At 38.5% G+C, this 18,152-nt stretch overlaps 1 protein-coding gene across 1 annotated transcript; it reads right to left on the bottom strand.

The window, feature by feature from the left end:
* Positions 1-1,043: 1,043 nt before the first annotated feature.
* Positions 1,044-18,152, bottom strand: LOC104477704 (glycerol-3-phosphate acyltransferase 3). The gene is made up of 12 exons (XM_010117872.2): positions 17,997-18,152; positions 10,837-10,909; positions 8,969-9,239; positions 7,937-8,011; positions 7,193-7,282; positions 6,177-6,270; positions 5,802-5,917; positions 4,224-4,279; positions 3,798-3,883; positions 2,888-3,016; positions 1,616-1,695; positions 1,044-1,158 (listed from the first exon to the last, which is right to left on the bottom strand). The coding sequence occupies exons 1-12, from the start codon at positions 18,150-18,152 to the stop codon at positions 1,044-1,046; spliced, it is 1,341 nt and encodes a 446-aa protein (XP_010116174.2).

An 18,152-nucleotide genomic window follows, 5' to 3' on the forward strand; every position in this document is an offset into this window, starting at 1 on the left:
GGGCAAAGTAACACCAATTCGTGTGTGCTTCATTAGTGATGTTCAGATCATTAAAGAAGCCAGGTTCTTCCACGTAGGAACTACTTAACAGGACAGCAAATATTTTATACAGATAAATACTACAGGTGACAAATATTTCCATCTCAGATTCCTTAAGTGTATGTGCTCTGTTTTTTTCTGGAGAATGGCCTTGTCAGAACAAATCAGTAGCCTCCCCATTGAGCAGGAAGACAAGCAAGTGGCTATCCAGAAATAACTACAACAGAGGATAATAGAGTTCATGTCACAGGTTTTCTTTAATTTGTGTAATGCGTACAAACAGACACAGAAAGGGATATAGCAAAATCAGAAGATACAATATAATTTTAAAATATTTTTCTACAACATTGTCCTTGGCTGTAACAAATTTATCCCAGCATCACGCACCCAGGCATCAGGAACACACTGCCCTGGACAATGTTCTGCTGTTTGTCAGTGGGACCCTGGAAAACCTCTTACGTTGCCATCCCTGGTCTTGTGACACAGAGGGTTAAGTCAGCAACTGCCTCTTTTCCTCTGATATCCAGATACTTCCTCTCCAACTTGGAAAATATATTTTTGTGAACTGCTTAGATCTTCTGGCGTCAGAAGACATTATCTCTACAGCAACACAGTGACTATGGCTCACAGGAAAACTGCTAGTCCAAGTCATTGATAGAGACTAGGACTACAGGGGCGTTTTATTATGAGTTTAAAAGGTAACTTTCAAGTCTTCAGGGCAAAGATTTTTTTTAAATGGTGTTTTAATGAACCTAAGTAATTTTATTGCAGATTCTTCTCACTCAACATTGGTGAGAATTTTACTAGTATATTGTAAGTCTTCCTATTTATAAAATTACATCCTTATTTAATACAAAATACTATCTCTTTATGGTTTCCCTGCTGTCTCGTATGCAAAATATCTTACAGAGACAAAAGGAAAACACGTCACTTTTAATATAAAAAAATAGCCCATTTTCTGGTAGAGATAAGTCATGGAAAAATTTAGATAAAATAAATATCATTTAACAAACATTTCCATTTCCCACAGATCCATTTTCTATTACTATCTGGTAATATTTTTTCTGTTGCTCTTCCTTGAAAGACTCTTTGACCTTTTTCCTTTTCAGTCCCCCATCCCTGAAAGATACAGAAAAGAAACAGCCTTAAGCTTACTTCAGGGTCAAGGCAGAAAAAAATTGCAATATTTAGACTGTGTAGTCAAAGCAGTTTTCATGCTTAATGTCGGCTTTTGTAATACAATGCTAAGTGATCTGTACCGCCAAGACTTGCCACACAACACAAACAATGCCTTTCCTTTAGTCCAGGACTTAACAGGCAAACAATTTGTTTTCACCAAACAGTACCTGCTGGCTAAATCCACCTGTCATCTCTGTTTCTCTTTTATGCTATATTAGTCTATTTATTCTAGTGGAACTGTTAAGGAATAAAATAATATTGGAGTCAGCAAGGGTGATGGACTACAGCCCAAGAAAAGCAAATCTAGAAGAAGTTTTAAAAGATTCCAGGCTAACATTTCAGAATGCAGAACACCTAAACATGCTTTAAACTCAACCTCAAAGGTATTGCTTCTTACCAAGGAAGCATAGACATTCCTCCCCGAGCAGCAATGACAGCCTTGACTCTGTTGGCAAAGTGAACAGCATCTTCTTCTTCCTGAAAAAAATAAATAAATAAATACATACATACACACACACACACATACATATATATATATATATAAAAATTATTTGCTTTGCAACTTAAACATTTTCTCTATGTCTCACTTTGAGTGGTACTTTTTGTCAGACAGCAGGCACTTGGGTTTATGCCAGCCCACAAGCCAAGTGTGACCTGCAGGACAGTTCCAGCTGGTTCAGAGGTACACTGTCTGGTTTGCTACCATTCAGTGCCAAAAATAAGTGGGAGGCTCCATGGTTTCTGAGGCAATCTCAAACAACATACAGCATGAGGTCACAAGTCTGGCCAGAGCAGGGGATGCATCTGCTCCCAGCACTTCAGTATCAGTCTGAAGCTGGGAACACATCAGCAGGACCACGCTTGGAAGAGATTGTGTGCCTTCAACAGGGCTAGGGCCTGGCGCATTCAACATCAGCAACTTACTGTGAGTTCACAGGAGTCTGTTTGCCCAAACTGCAGAGGACTGAAGATACATGTGGTACAGCACCTTCCCTGCCAAGACCAGGGCTAAGCAAAGACCGGGGTAGGCGGTACCAAACTGGGGCTTTGCTGAAGCAAAGGCTTTGACCACTTTGTCAGCGTCAGGTTGGTATCCAGGGGCAGGGGGCTGAGAGGCTGTGCCAAGTTGTGGGGTAAAGCTGCTGGGCAAAGGATCAGCTGGATATTCTACAGGGCTGAGAAACAAGGAGGTGGGAGGAGATGGAGGTAGAGGGAGGACACAGAAAGCAGAGGAAAGCAGAGGCACTCCAGTGTGAAGTGAAGGCCTGAATTTATGTATCACTTCTGGAGTAAAAAAAAAAACCAGGAGGTCTGTGCCAGGCTGAGGGGCAGGACTCCTGCAGCATAAAACCACATTTTAACATTTCTTCTAGTGTCTGGGAGCAGAGGAAAACAAGGCAGCTGCACCCAAGTAAAGAAGCTATTTGGAAGCAATAGGGAGCATGAGGCAGAAGTGTCTGAATAGCCGCAAAGTAGTTTTCACTTGAAAATAACTAAACCACATAAATTTGTGCTCACTTAAGACTACAGTGTTGCTTTCTGGCCTTTGTCCATTAAGTTGTCAATAAATATTCACAAACATAATGCCAACACATCATGCGTAGTAATGCAGACTTCCTCCCAGACAACATTTTATGAGCATTTTCAAAACACACGAAAGCTTAAGTACCTCTTTGACCATTGGTGGCAGGTACCACACATTACAGACAATAGACCAGCTGGTAATCACATTAAAAATATAGGTCATCATGGAATACTTTGTGCTGTTCCAGAATGCATCTCCAAAGCGGGGGTCATACTAGAAGACAAGAAGAATAAGCAAAAGAGCATGACCTGCTACCTTAGTTTGAATCTCATACACTGCTCTTTTTTGGCCACAAAGTCATAGTTCAACTTGTTAGATCAGGGGCAAATCTGAGCATATCTCCCAAAAGTAGCAGTAAATTCATAATGAAGCTCCACATTTCAACATTTATTACAAGTTTGTAACAGTTAACCTTTACAAGCAATGCAGGACCCTAAACTGTTACAGACCTATTGAAACGTCTCAACTCTAACAAGACAGGTAGACTCAAAATGTAAAGACTTGTCAGCTATAGATATGCTGAGTACAAAGGTTTCCTTAAAAACACTCACATCAGTTTTAACGATTTCCATAAGATTAGGAAACATAATTGTTGCAGAAAAAGTAACTAACGTATATTGAGCTAGGGTGACTTGGCTAAAGCTACTCAGAAAGCCTTGGAAGTGCTAAGAAAAGTGCTTTACCCCCAGAGCACACAAGAGTCAGAAGCCCTAGGACAGAAGCAGTGGACCAAACCGAACACACAGCATGGAATTCCAACTGTGCTTTTCAGGTTTCACTGAATATCTTTACAACTCATGAAGAGCAACATTTCCCATACTGCACTGAACGGCAAGACATTGCACACCATGAAGATTTAGTTTTCTCAGAGCTTGTTCAGTACCTTATTCACACAGAACAAACCTCTATTTAAGATTTACACATGAACAGTTTCTCTGACATGAGGAGCTTCTGCAAATAATCCTTCCACATTGGAAAACTGCAAATACATTACCTTGATTGCTACTGGATAGATGATCCCTCCTACCTCAAAGCTTCCCTTCTTAAACATCATTACTGATGTGTTGTTTACGCAGGTACCTGGCCAGAATTAAGACAGATGAAGAGCTTAATCCACTCTGAAAAGTATCAGCTAATGAATCCTAAACTGTCTTAAGGAGACTTAAGTTGCTAAAGGAAAAAGTAAACTTTAGTTCTGAAACATAATCCCAGAGCCTGTTCTCTCTTCCATTATGCTGTACACTAAAGCAAATAAACTGTCATAAAGCTGTTCTAAAATATGAGAATCTGACTTTTAATATCTCACAACAGCTAATTAATTCTACATACTAAAAACAAACACTGCACTTGTAAAGACTGTCTAATAAAAACTGCACTCAGTGGCAAGAAGAGCAATAAAATCAATATAGTTGTTTCCTACCTTCTGGGAAAATTAAAATGGGTAATTTGGCCTTATCTGCAATGTGTTCTCTAATTCTGTGGAGAGAAAATAAAGTTTCAGTGTATACTTCATATTTGTATTTGGCCAAGAATCTAAATATCCATTGCCTCTTACAGAGGACAAGAAAAGCCCCATTGGCCTTTGCCAGTCAGTGGCCTCACCCGGGATGTATGCTAGTTTTATGCCCTATCTCAGAGCTTCTCTCTTGCTAATGGCAAAAGTAAGTTTTCTACAAAGCTGTATGCAGTTTTATTTCACCATTTTATACCAATTAGCACAAAAGCCAGAGAACGGTGGTACTTGAAGCATGTAAAAATCAATTCCCATTTATCTTTGACAAGTTCTAACTATGAACATAGTTTAACTGTCCTTCTGACTGATGTATGTTCCATATTTTGAGTTTTCATGTGTTCTAGGTTCATAACATCAGTTTTATATTTATCTAATGATTCTCCACATCTAGTTAAGAGATAGGCCACTATTTTACTACATTTGCTGCATCACTTAAAAACAAATGTATTACCACTAAGCAGATTACTGACACTCAAAAACCTGTTGTTTTTTGAGACACCTGTCTTTCCTATGACTCAAGAGTTCGTCTTCTGTCTGCATTAAAGAACAAAAAAAAAAAAAAAAGAAAAAAAAAAAAGAAAAAAAGAGAGAATGATCCAGCACAGGGGGAACTTCTCAGTTTTTCTAAGGACAAGTTACTTAATGTTTAATGTTAGCTGCATTGCACCCTATTTCATTAAGATTTAGGATGACTAAGAACAGTCTCTGCAAACACCTGAGAACACAAGAACTGCCACACTGAGTCAATCCTGTTATGTCCTTAAAGTCCAGTATGCTGTCTCTGCCAGGAATCAATACTGCAGCCCTGGAGAGCAGTACCGGCATTAACCACAACGTACTAAGCCACTTCTCCAGGATGCTCTTCTAGTTTCTAGCAGCTAGGTGGTACCTTGGTCTTTTTGGGTTTTGGCAAGTTGCTGGTTTTGTTTTGGTTGGGGGTTTTTTTGTTGGTTTGGGTTTGCGTTTTTTTGTTGTTGGTTTTTTTTTTGTTTTTTGGTTTTTTTGGTTGGTTGGTTGTTTTTTTTTTGGGGGGGGGGGTGTTTGTTTGTTTTCCCTCTACAATCAGTCTTCCTTTATCCTGTATTTACAACAGATATAACCAGCTTCAATGCTCAGAGCTGATTAAAAAGGTACCATGGGGAGGCATGACCTGGGAAGCAGATGTGCGGACAGAACTGACTTCTGTCCTGACATCCCAAATCATCAGCCTTGAAACTCAAAGAATAGGCTCCTGCCTGCAGCAGGCAGGGTGACTGTGGCAATGTTGCAATCCCCAGAAGTCACAGGGTAAATGATCAAAAGTTCAGTAGATTTTTGCTGCACTGTGCACCTTCATTGACAGAGCAGTTCCGAACCTTACACTGACGACAGCCTACAGCTACCCAGCAAAGAGAGATGCAGGGGCAAGAACAGTCTCAGCTGACACTTAGACCTCAAAATTGCTAGACCTGACAGGACAATTAAGCAAACACCTCGCTACCTTACTTTTTCCTCACCAGATGACGGTCATTCATTTCTGAGCGTTCAAACAAAACATGCTGACTGGTTTGCATGCAAGATTTTTGAATAAGTCCCAGAAACCCTCCATGTGTCTGGCCAACCTGCAAGCCCAAAAGAAATTGGTTACTATGCAAACACACACACTTAAATGATAAAATTCTGAACACAGATGCACCAGTTTCTAAGCTTGTTCACAAATTATACCAATCATTTTGATCAAAAGCATGCACACGCCTGTGTCTATTATTTTTGAATGTTATGAAATCCCACTTTTTCTACCAGTAAGTTTATCTGCTTGCCCAACGCTGTATCTGTGGGCATCTCAACCTTACCAATATTTACCGACTGTCTTGTTCATACCAAGGAATAGCATCCATCACTGGCCAGGATTAGAACATCTAATGGAGATGTGTGGTTGGCTACACAAATGCCTCCTTTCTGAGGTCTGTTCTCCCTGCAATGCAAGTAATTAGTTCATGTTTGTTCTCCAGACTACAGGCCCCATCAGGTGACCCATCCAGTGAGTATACATCCACAATCAAGACTCTCAGTGACAAAAGCATTTCAGGCATACAACTTATCTGCAGTTCCATATGAAGCAGAAGAACACAAAACATTTTACAATACCAGTATTACTATGATGTATGTTAGAACTTCTGGCGGCATATTACAGCAGATAAGTAATCTTTCCTCATACTTTCAAGAGTCTCTTCACATTTCAGTAGTTTTGGCATTTCACCAAAAGCAGTTTCCTTTTAGCTGAGAATACAAGACTTCATTGGAGTAGGCAGTTTAGCTGTATATATTACCATTCATAGAGGCATATCTCAAAGAATATTTCAAAGAATATAAAGCTCTAAAAGCAAAGACATTAGAGCATGATATTGCTTGTTTTCTGAAGCACAAACAAAAAAATATTTCAGAAGCCTCTATTACATAAAGCTCCACCACTAAGCAAGCAAAATATTACCAAAAATTATGGTAATACCATCCATAACTAACTTTAGGAGAAAGTGTGAAGAATTTAATTACCAAACAAATCAGCTAAAAGAACAGTTGAACATTTTATGGTGATGCTCTTGTGTGTGATTATAACGCGTTCATGGCAAACATTGAGAAAAATGTCTAAGTGCATATTTAACCAAGAGCACAGTACTACTTCACCATCACATATCCTGTCAATACGCAACAGAAAACACAGTAGGGCATGTAAACATCTTGACAGAGTACAGAAGATCTAAACAGCTTCTTGGATCAAACTGCATCATCATAGTATCTGTCTGGTAACAGAATAAGAATCCCACTCTGAAACTTGAGACACTGAGTACTGTAAGAAATCAATACCAAACCAATGAGAGCCAGATGGCACAACTCACCTGTTGTGGAAACGAACAACACCGCTCATACATCGGATACCTAATGTGGCACATGTCATCTGAACCTGGTTGCTCAGCCAGCATTTAACTCTAAAAGAAATTAAGCCGTACATACATTTCCAGTTCATAGAACAATGTAATGTAATCTCTCCAAATTATTTCCAATAGTTGTTATTACAGAGACCATAATAAGCAGATTCATTGCACTAACAATGCCATGCAGGAGGAGCTTATTGGGTATCAAAGATATTCTTGTTCCATTCTTCTACTGTAATCTATTCTAAACCTACCAGATTCAAAGCAGAGAAGGTAATAGTCAAGGTTTTGTTTTACAGATTTTCTCTGGAAGCAACTGCTGTTGACTCATTCATTAACATTAATATAAAAACATTTAGCTGATGAATCATCTTTGATGGGTTTTTTTTCACTGATAATACATAATCTCACAGTATTAATATGAAATTGCTCAGGACAGACTGTTTACTTGCCCTATTCTGACTCAAGAAGAGGATACTCCAAGACACGCTTCTAGCAGTATATATCTGGCTTACATTGCATAGCCACTTACAGATGCCATTGCCATACTCTCTCTTAGTGCTCTCCGAGTTTACAGCAGAGATGAAGTCACCCCATAAGAGTTCCCATTAATCCTCTGGACTCAAGCAGATTTATAATCCAACACACTAATTCAAATCCTTAAAGAAATAAAAAAAGAAATGGAAAGAGCCCTCAGCAAACACCTACCTGCCATTTGGAAACTGTCCTACTACCGTCGTCGTCAAGATAAGAAAAACAATGCTGAAGACAGACAAGCAGACACTACAAAGTAAAATAATCTTAATTAAATGCTAAGAAGCAAAACTGGAAAGGCAAGCAAGAAAATATTTTATTTAACCCTTTGATCCATTTCACAATGCTTCCTTCCACCATTAATAGCATCCAACTAGCAATACAAACCAGTTAAGGCCAACAGGATAATACAAACACATACATTCACTCAGTTAATCCTGCACTGAGTACAAAACCTTGTGCTGCCTGGAGCGTATCTTCCAAAAAGTATCACACCCTGATCTGAAGCTATCATTGTGTTCAAAGATGACAGTGAGTATTGGCTAGTGTTCTTTAATGCAGGTGAGATTTATCAATGCCATCTTAAGCTGCATGTCTAAGTTTACACACAGGCAAATGTGCTCTGCTCTGTGATTGACTGGTAGGAAATACCTCCATGCACTGTAACTATCTTTTAAATATACTGTCCTCTCAAAGGAATAAGAAATTTTAAAACCTCCTGCTCTTTACAAGAATGCATGAATATTTGTAACTGGTAAATATGATAAAGGCTACTTTTGCTTAAAACAAAACTTTAAAAGTCTGAAAATTTAATACATTCCAAGTGGATATCTCTGTGCATCCAGTCTTCTGCTCCCTGAACACTGACTTTGCTTCACATCCCAATCTCTTAGACAGGTAAAACCTGATCTTTTCAGTTGAAACAGTTGTTACTTTATACAACAAAAAGATCTCCAGATCAATTCTTTAAAGTTTTGCTGTTTTTTTTTTTTTAAAAAATAATTACTAATAAAACATATGGAACACGAGAAATGAACATCTTCAGCACCTTTTTTTTTCTTTCAGGGATATTTGAGTTTCAATGGCATGTTGGAAAACAAAATCATGCCAGGTTCTCCTTTCTACACTAGTCAATATAACATTATTTCACATCTTTTGTAAAAAGTAACATGAGAAACAGATCCCAGCAAATTACATCTGGCTCACCGAAAAGGCATCAGGAGACAATACCGAATTAGGATCCCAATGATCCATACAACCGTCAGTTGCCAGCTGACATGGTGCAAGTTGGCATTGGTTCTGCTGAGGAGATTCCAGGACACCAGCTCCTCGGAGGAGAACCGCTGGGTGACTTCATCTTCTGCAATTGCCTCACATCCCTTCTTGGAGAAATACATAACATCAGCAAGGCTGAAGCATCCTGGGTGCTGGCCAGCCATCTCCTCTTCCATGGAGGTTTTCTGCCTCTGAATGATCCCTGCATGAGGAAATAATTCTTCCTTTCACACAGTGGAATGGACAATATGGATTCCAAAAAGAGTAAAATACATCTGCTTCCTTCTACTCCAAGCATCATAATCACATTGTTATGTCACATTTATGTACCGGCATTCAGTTCCAAAAGTTACTTCTCTAATTCTATGCCATATACCACCACTAAATTGTTGAAGAAAGGAAAAAAAAACATTCAGAGAAAGCTGCAAATAAAACCTTGAGCACAACACCTATTTCATTGTAATTTACCAAACAACATATGTACCTAGAAATGTCAACAGCGCGCTGCCAAGATTACAGACCTGTCCTAGTGCCTTGACTCAAAGTCAGGCAGTGTTTGTATAGCTGTTGTTCTTCTGCTGTTGATTAGTTTTACTTTTTTTCCAGCTGTAACAAACACCTTCTTCTGGTATTTTTTCCTCAGAACCTTCTCTCTTCCCCATCCCTTCTCCTTTAAAAGTCACTTCACTACCAAGAAACTTCAAAGTGTCTAGATTTTTCCTCCGAGATATATAGAGTAACAAGCAGCATTGTACAGGAAGAGAGACAATACATTCATGCTCCATACCTGTAAAGTTACACCTCACAGGACAGTCACACAGCAAGTCTCAATGCTTGCTCAGGTCAGTGCGAGACCAGGTTCTTACCTGGCTGTTTACAGTGACTAAAATGGTATTGATTCATACCAGCTAACACTTGGCTTTGTTTAGGGTTTTATTGGTTTGTTTTGGGCAGGGGGTGGGTGTGCGAATATGGGATGGCATTAAATATATATTATTTAAAATACATTTAATTTATCTTAATCAACATACTACCCCCACCCTGCTCCCCTCCTCCCCGATCAGAATCACAAAAAAAACTTTCCTCCAGCTGCACTTCAGTCAAACTTTCAACATCCAGGAAATTACCAGACCTAAAATTCATTAGCTGACAAATCAAGCAGTATACATCACTAACGACTAAAAATGGCACTACAAGTAAAAGGATTATAAGAACTTAATCCAGTCCCTTTTGGTCATAGAAGAGAGGAAAAATAGTTGAGAAGAGAAGACAAAGTTACTCTCAGATTTTACCCCCGTGCCTAGAGAAGAGTGCAAATTGTAACTGTGACCCATAGGATGGTGTAGCTCCTTTACTTGAGAGACCCTGGCTTTTTGCTTGCTAGAAGTTACGAGAAGAAAGAGAGAATCCATATAGAGCAACATCAAGGGCAAAGAATACTCATTCCTCCTAATCTTGTAAAGCGAGAGCTGACAGAGTCAAAATACAAAATACTCATAAAAACAGGGACAGCTTCCCAAATGCTTATTAGCAATGTCTTTCTATGCCCACACGAGTCTCTAACACCATTTATTCAGAAGACTCAATCATTCACACATTACCTTGCTTATAAACATACTTAAGGTCTCTTTTGTAGACTTGTAACTTAAGCAGTTATTTGCCCAAACTCCATTTCAGTTTTCTTACTTAACATCAGATGCAATTCATGTTTCTGTTTACTCTTTTCTACGTAAGATATTAAAATAGTTGCATTTTCACAAGACAAATAGTGCTGTGCCACCTTCATTCAGAGTTCTTACCAGTGGAGATTAAATTTTCAAGTGCCAGCGCCTTCTGCTTTTTCACTCCCTCCTCAATCTGCACGGCGGCCCACTGTTCCCAAAACAAGAAAAGTAGATGTTCATAGTTTTCATTTGATCATTTCCAGACATTCTGTAATTACCTTATGTGAACTCTGAGCCTCTTTTATTGAAGCCAGGTGTTAGATTTTCAAATTTTTCAAATTCAGCCTGAAGGCTGCCCTGCACGCCTCCCATTTCATGTGTTACATAAATTATCTTTTGCCATTTTCAGGAGAAATTGTTTATCTCAAACTTATTTTCAGGACACAGGCAGTTGTTTTTTTCCTGAGGCCTCACAAATTACTGAGCTACTTGAGGAACTCTATGAGGTCCATGGGTCCAACACTGTCTCTTCTTCAGTTAGCTTCAGGCAATAGAATTATGCAAAATAGTATCACTTACACTAGAGACATGCTGGAAGATTAGATCTAAAAACTGATTTTAAAGAATAAAAAAGATTACCTCAGTTTTAGGGTATTCATGCAGTTTCTGTTAACAGAAAACAGAGGAGGGACCATTTCACATCCATAGTATTTCTAAAGTAGTAGTTTTGCTAGTGAGCTTTCACCCTTCCCTGTCTTTACCTTTTTGAGCTAAACCAAGTTTCTCCTCCCTGTGCAGAGCAGCATAAAACTCCTCCATTAGCAAAATCAAATACACCAACATGGCTAATTTTTTTATGTTTTCATAGTTTTGAATGTTTTCATCATACATAAATAGACATCTGAATAGTAGCTCTCACGAGCACTAGATCTTCCCATATTTACGTCACACTATCTGCCCTAACAAAGGACACAGGATGCTTGCGTGTAGGCTCTGCTCATTATTAAGGAATCAATGACCCACTCAACTTATGTTCTCACCTGCTATTAAGGCTTCCCATCTACATCAGATAAGGATACATACTTCTGCTTCAGGGTAAACTCCTGCTAAACAGTTTATTTCCCTCTTACTGACATGTGCAGCTATTTAAGCCACCATGAAGCTTGATCTCAAATTGCCTCCGTGTTACAACGTACTGCATGTGCCAACAACATCGACCAGCTTTTTTGCCATCCTTAACTTTTATGTGCTCTCTACCAGCTCTTTCTGTAGCTATTGAAGTTTAAGTCAGTAACAAAAAAGGGACACTATCAGGACATAATTGGAATATTTTAGTCACCCTTAGTTGACTTTTTTTACAGCCATCTTAAAACAAAATAAAAGAGATAAAGCAAACTAGGCAGTAATATGATATTTTAAACTCCATTCAAACCATCTGTTATAACACCATTAAAAAAGAAAATACCCAAAAAACAACAAGACAACCCACCACCAGACCTTCACTTTTTCTATACTTTACAATTATTCCCTAGGAGAGGTAAACTAGTGCATCATCTGTCTCAATCTTTTGCAACACATGGAGAGTCACTCACAATTGAGGAGCCAGGGGATGTCACGAAAATAGCAGCCCACACAGAGAACTGAAAGAATATATAGCATAGGAATAAGAATGTTGCAAAAGAGAGTAAAGGCAGACATGTGACAAACTTAACCTCTCTATAACATATTGCTGGTCCTCACTCCCAATATCCTTTAGGCTAGTTGTATAGCATGAAGGAAGGAAAAAAAAAAAAAATCACCTAGTTTGGCAAATAAAGCCCTTTGCTTTACTCTCTGCTTTCCTGTCTACCACCCTTATCTTGCCATCATAGTCCTCCTACATGAACAGGCATCTGCCAGTTGGCAAGCACTGGCAGAAATGAGCTTGCTCATACTGTCCTGAAGGATTTGGAATACCTCAAGGAAGCTAGCTTTTCAATCCTAGGTAGAAAAAGTGCGATACTCACTGACCAAGCTGATTCACAAAAGTACGTTAACTAATTCAAATGAGCAAGACAAGTCAAAACCAACAAAAAAAAAAGTATAAAGTTTACAGTAAAGAATAAAGTCCTGCCTCATAGCATAGAGAAACAGTGGGAGAAGAGTGGCAGCCTGTAACTAAATAGTCAGTCAAGGGTACAAAGGCAGAGGACAAGGCAGATGAGTAAGAGCTTTCAATAGGTGAATGGCTACACAGGGGTTGTTAGCTTAGAAAAGAACTAGCTGAGACAGCAGGTGACAGAGGTCTACAAAGTCTGGACTGGCACAGAGCATGTGCATAAGGAACAGTTATCAATTTTCTCTTCAAATATAAGAGCTAGGGAGCATTGTATCAAAGTGTTGGGCAGAGTGTATGGGCAAGAAAAAGATAATATATTTCCACAAAACACAGTTAAGTTGTGGAGTTCATTGTCCAGGACATACGGCCAGAGATCATCTGAAGTGGGAGCAGTTACATAAGAACATAGATAAAAATCATCATGGGACACAAAACTCTCCTAACTCATGAATCAGCACAGGAGGCAGAAGCAATAAGCAGCTGGGAGGATATTCCTAGCAATACGGCCTTACAATCACCCAGCTCTTCAGCTTTTCATCAGGCAATTGAGTTGACGTCCGGCTGTCGGTCTGGGTCAAACTCTGGACTGACCCAGCAGAGTAGTTTCTATGTTCTGCATTTGGTGACATTTGTATGTTTAACTTGTTTTTAAAATATGAAATAAGGCTTTATGATTGCCTTTGTTTTGCACAGTATTGAGACAGAGCTGTTATGCTGGTCTTTGTTGCAAAACACTAATGAAAGGATGTTTTATATACCTTACAAAAACACAGATGTTGCAACTAACACAGAATTTAAGTGTTAAATGGAGCAACTTCATTCTTAAGTTTGCTGACCAAATGAGAACTCAGGTGCTGTGCTTTCCTCCTTCCCATTTCTAAAGTGATGAGGACAAAAACATCCAGCTGGAATAGCGGAGACTTGAGAACCTAACTCCAACAGCCCATTTGTCTGAGGCTTCCCATAATTATATTCCGAACAAAATAAGAGTGGCTAGTATTTCATTATATTAACTACTTTTTTCATCATACATGACATGAAAAGCTATACAATATAGAGTGTTCATTTATAAAAATCTCACTTCTTGTGGTTTTTTTCCTTTTAAGTACAGTCCAGTACTCCATTTTTTTCTGTACAGTGTAATTATTTGGTTTTGTCCCTCTTCCTCTACGTTCCATATTTGACTACCTCATCTCCCAACTTCTCACAAAAGCTTTTTCTAATCACTCATTTCACTGGCTTTTTTCAGTCCTTTTCTTGGCTTTGTTTTCATGTGTGACAAAGGCCTTTGGGCAATTACTCTATGTAAAGTCTTCTGATATAATTATAAATAGAAGGTCAGTAGGGTTTTAGTGCAAGCTAAAATCACCATCTAAGATTAAGTACTTACAATCTTTTCATCCAACAGTCCTTACTGTCTGCCTCATTTCCCCTTTCATGTCCCAAACAGGAACCCAAATCAAATGATCTGCATATTATATAGCAGGTCTGAGAGGATGTGCAAGCAGTGAAAAGCACTCACAAGTCTCCTGGCTGCTGTAGTGAGGACAGATGAAATATGTTGAGAAGGGTCCCAAGCATTTGTTTGGGACAAAAGCACAAGTATCTTTTTTTTTTTTTTTGATGCAGTGGCTAGCTCAGGATAATCACGTATTTGAAAGCACAGCAGTGGGCTTCTTCCACCAGCTTAAGTGTCTGCAACATCTGCCCATACTCCAGTGGGAGTTAACAGCACATTAGCTACCTCAATGTACAAGTGAGCTATCAGTTAAAAAAAATATAATAAATTATTAGCTGGCTGATGTCTTTCCTATATGTGAGTATTCCTCAAGAAACAACAGTACTCCAATTTCCTTATGAGATCTGAGCTCAGATCTCATAAAATTCCAGAAGATTCTCAGCAAATGGAGCTACAGCTGTTTAACATGTTTATTTGACTCTCCACAGGACTGTGAGAGCATGGTGTAGATTTTATTCTAGCAAATGTATTTTCTTGTACAGCTGCAACACTAAAAACCTGGAATAACATCCCTACCACAGCTTTGCTAGTATCATCACTTCCACCAAACCACATTACAGGCAAATGGATACAGAGGTTAGAGAAAACACATTATTTCACAAATAAAAGCTTACAGGCATATGGGAAAGACTAATCCTACCAGAAACCAAACCAAATTTATCTTTATCATTTCCAGAAATGTTTTAAGGATAAATGAATGGTGATAATAGTAATTATGGGCTAACAGTTACGCAATTGAGAAGTTACCGTCTTGGAGATCTTTTATTTTTAGAAAAACAAACAAACAAGCAAACCACCCCCCCCCAAAAAAAAAAAAACCCCACCAACTAAAAACTCCACAAACAAACAAAAACAATCACCTCCCAAATTTTCAAACCTTGAATCTTGCTTTTGTAAAAAGGTTTGGTTTGTTTCTAAGAAACAAATATCTAGATTCCTTGATGGAGAAGTAGCAAAGGGTACCCATTCTTTCCAAACACAGATTAAATCTTGCCCATTTGTTCCAGTCACTGTTCACACTGCTAAAACACTTCAGTGAAGCCAGGAAATCAAAATGACTTACCACATGCCACCATTTCTCATTTCTTAGTAATAGATCTGCAAACTTGGGTTCTATCCCAAAACACCTAGAGGTCCCAGCAAATTTAGTAAGGGCTACAGATAAGCTTTCTTTGAAAACACAACTTCGGAGGGGGCAGAAGTCTTTTGACTTTATAGACCTTGATTTCAGTATCTGCTCTTATTTTTCTCAAATTGTCAAAACATGGAGGAAAATAAAGTGTTTTCCCTCTGCCTCCCAATTTGCCTAGTCATTTACAGCTGTAAGAAGCAAATATAAGGTGCTCCAGGTGAGAGACCTTCTATTAATTTTGCTGGTCTACATAACGGACTAAATCAAATGCAACAGAACAGAGAATCCAGTCGTAGTGCTCAATGCCGGATTTTTGGCAAAACATCAACTAGTTGTTTGGTACTTCTAGAGTGCCGATATTCCTGAAATATAGTCAGTATTGTGCTAATACATGACTAAGCATCTGCTCCTAGCATTTTCAGTGTAGCGATCCAGCATGGCATCCTATTTCACCATTCAGGCTAACAACAGAAACCAAGGATGGTCTTTGTGCATTACCCCATGAGCAAGATCCCAGGTCACAGCTAGAAACAAGTCAACGCTTCACTAGGCTACCAATGTCAAGTCGTTCATTTCTTGAACGAAGGGTGCATATAAGCCTGCTTTAAAGCTAACTGTATGTCAAATGGCAATTTCAGCCATGTCCTGGTGAATGAGTCCCAGGACTCCAAGAACAGGCCCAGCAATTGTATGCACAAACTTTAACCCAGCATTTCCCAGCCCTACCCTTACTTCTGAAGGGTCAAGCGGGCCACAGCACAAGCAAAGGGGGTCTAACATTCCCTTCATCCTCTCTCTCTCTCCCATTTCCCACCAAGATAGCTCTTAGTTACTCTTTTGGCATGATGAGAAGCATTTGAACAATACTTCAAAGTAAACAGCTGAAACTAATCGCAAGATTAAAACAGAGGAAACTTCTTTTTTGCTCACAGGACAGTTAGGGAACAACTTTCAACTAAAGAACAAAACAAGCCAGCCTGTACCACCATACACAGAGCTGTGCTCTTGTTATTAGCTGCTGCTGAGATGGGGAACTAGACATAAAAGTCTGTATCTGATCACATAACAATTAACTTAATTACTTCTTTTTTGATAAATTAATCCTCCATATTGTAAACACAAAATTATCATACTCATAACCTGTTATGAAAACTGTGGAAAGAAAAACATTTAACATGCTTTTCCAAAGAGAAGCACCTTCCTACATAAAGGTTGAATGTCCTTCAAAGTTGGGAAATGCACAGAGGAAAAAAACCCAAATATTTTAATGTCTGCCAACTGCAGCAGCAAAGCTGTTCAAAGATCTCCTCAGGTTTGTGTTTGACATGAGAGAGCGTGGTGAAATCAATTCCAAGTGCCATAACCCTCTTATTTAGTGTACAAATAACAATTTAATTAGCATACCACTGGCTGATAACAAAAAAAAAAAAAGTGTCACATATAAAAGCCTGTATTACATGTAGCCACTGCCAACAGTCATTGCCATCAGCATCTGAAAAAACAAGTAACTCCTAAACTTTGCAGCCATAGGCACTATGCTAAATGATATTCATACAGCTGAAGACAGTCTCTGCCCAAGAGCTCTTAATTGGTATTTAAAAAAAGAAGAGACAAAAGAATTACAGGACAGAAATAAGACAGAATTGGCAACATAAGATGGTGATGATATCAACTGTATTACAGTGTTACAGACATATTCCACTGCACAAATAGATGGCTCTAACAGCCAATACTAGTAATAAGTTTTCTGCCACAAGTAGAAAGTACGTTCGTGAAAAGCAGATTTATGCCAGAATGACAAAGTTAGTCTACTGGAAAACAGAAATTTTTCCCTGTTTAATATGGTGAATTCAGAGCACCTACTTTGGCTGGTGATGGATATGAAAAGTCAGACTTGAAAAATTAAATGCAATTCTGGCTTATTAAAAGCCCCAGAAAACTTTTACTCAGGATCTGAGCCATGACGCATTCATCTCCAGAAAAGTTACACTTTTAGAAGGTTACATGGATTCCCTAAGTCTCGTACAGCAGAACTTGTGACTGCTAGATCCTCCAGATTTATAACTGGAAGAAGCAAAGACACACAGTCAGTATTCTTACTTAGAACAGTACTTGTTAATAACATGTAAGTAAAATCATCCAAACAAAACCATTGAGACTTATGTACATCTAAAATACGTGTTATTGTTACTTATCAACTCCCATAAACTAACACATTTTTAAGTTTATATTTGACTTATCATGAGTATAGCATGAAGTATTCTAACCAGTTTGAACTAGAAGCAATATATCATAGAATCTCTATGTTAACCCAAGAAAACCTCAAACCAGTACCAGATTATAACCCAGCACATAACTAGATATCATTAAAAACACCATTCAAAAGAACTATTACATAAGTTAAAGCTGCAAACAATGCATCCAAGTTAATGGAATTCTTTATGCTGACTTTTATGGCATCTATATCAAAGGTACAGACTTTATTTTTTTTTATTAAACATGTTCCGTAGTAAACACATACCTTTTTACCCCAATTCTCAACTTACCTCTAACATTTTTATTACAATTTTCACATAGAAATCAGAAATCCCCAATGACACTCTAAACATCGAAGGCAACAAAACTAACACCACAAACAAAATTGTCCAGATAGACAAAATCTTGCCTTCTGCAAGGCTGTAGCCCTCTCTATTTTCTTCCAT

Source organism: Chlamydotis macqueenii, chromosome 4 (assembly GCF_036417535.1).
Source record: "Chlamydotis macqueenii isolate bChlMac1 chromosome 4, bChlMac1.mat, whole genome shotgun sequence".
Taxonomy (NCBI): Eukaryota; Metazoa; Chordata; class Aves; order Otidiformes; family Otididae; genus Chlamydotis; species Chlamydotis macqueenii.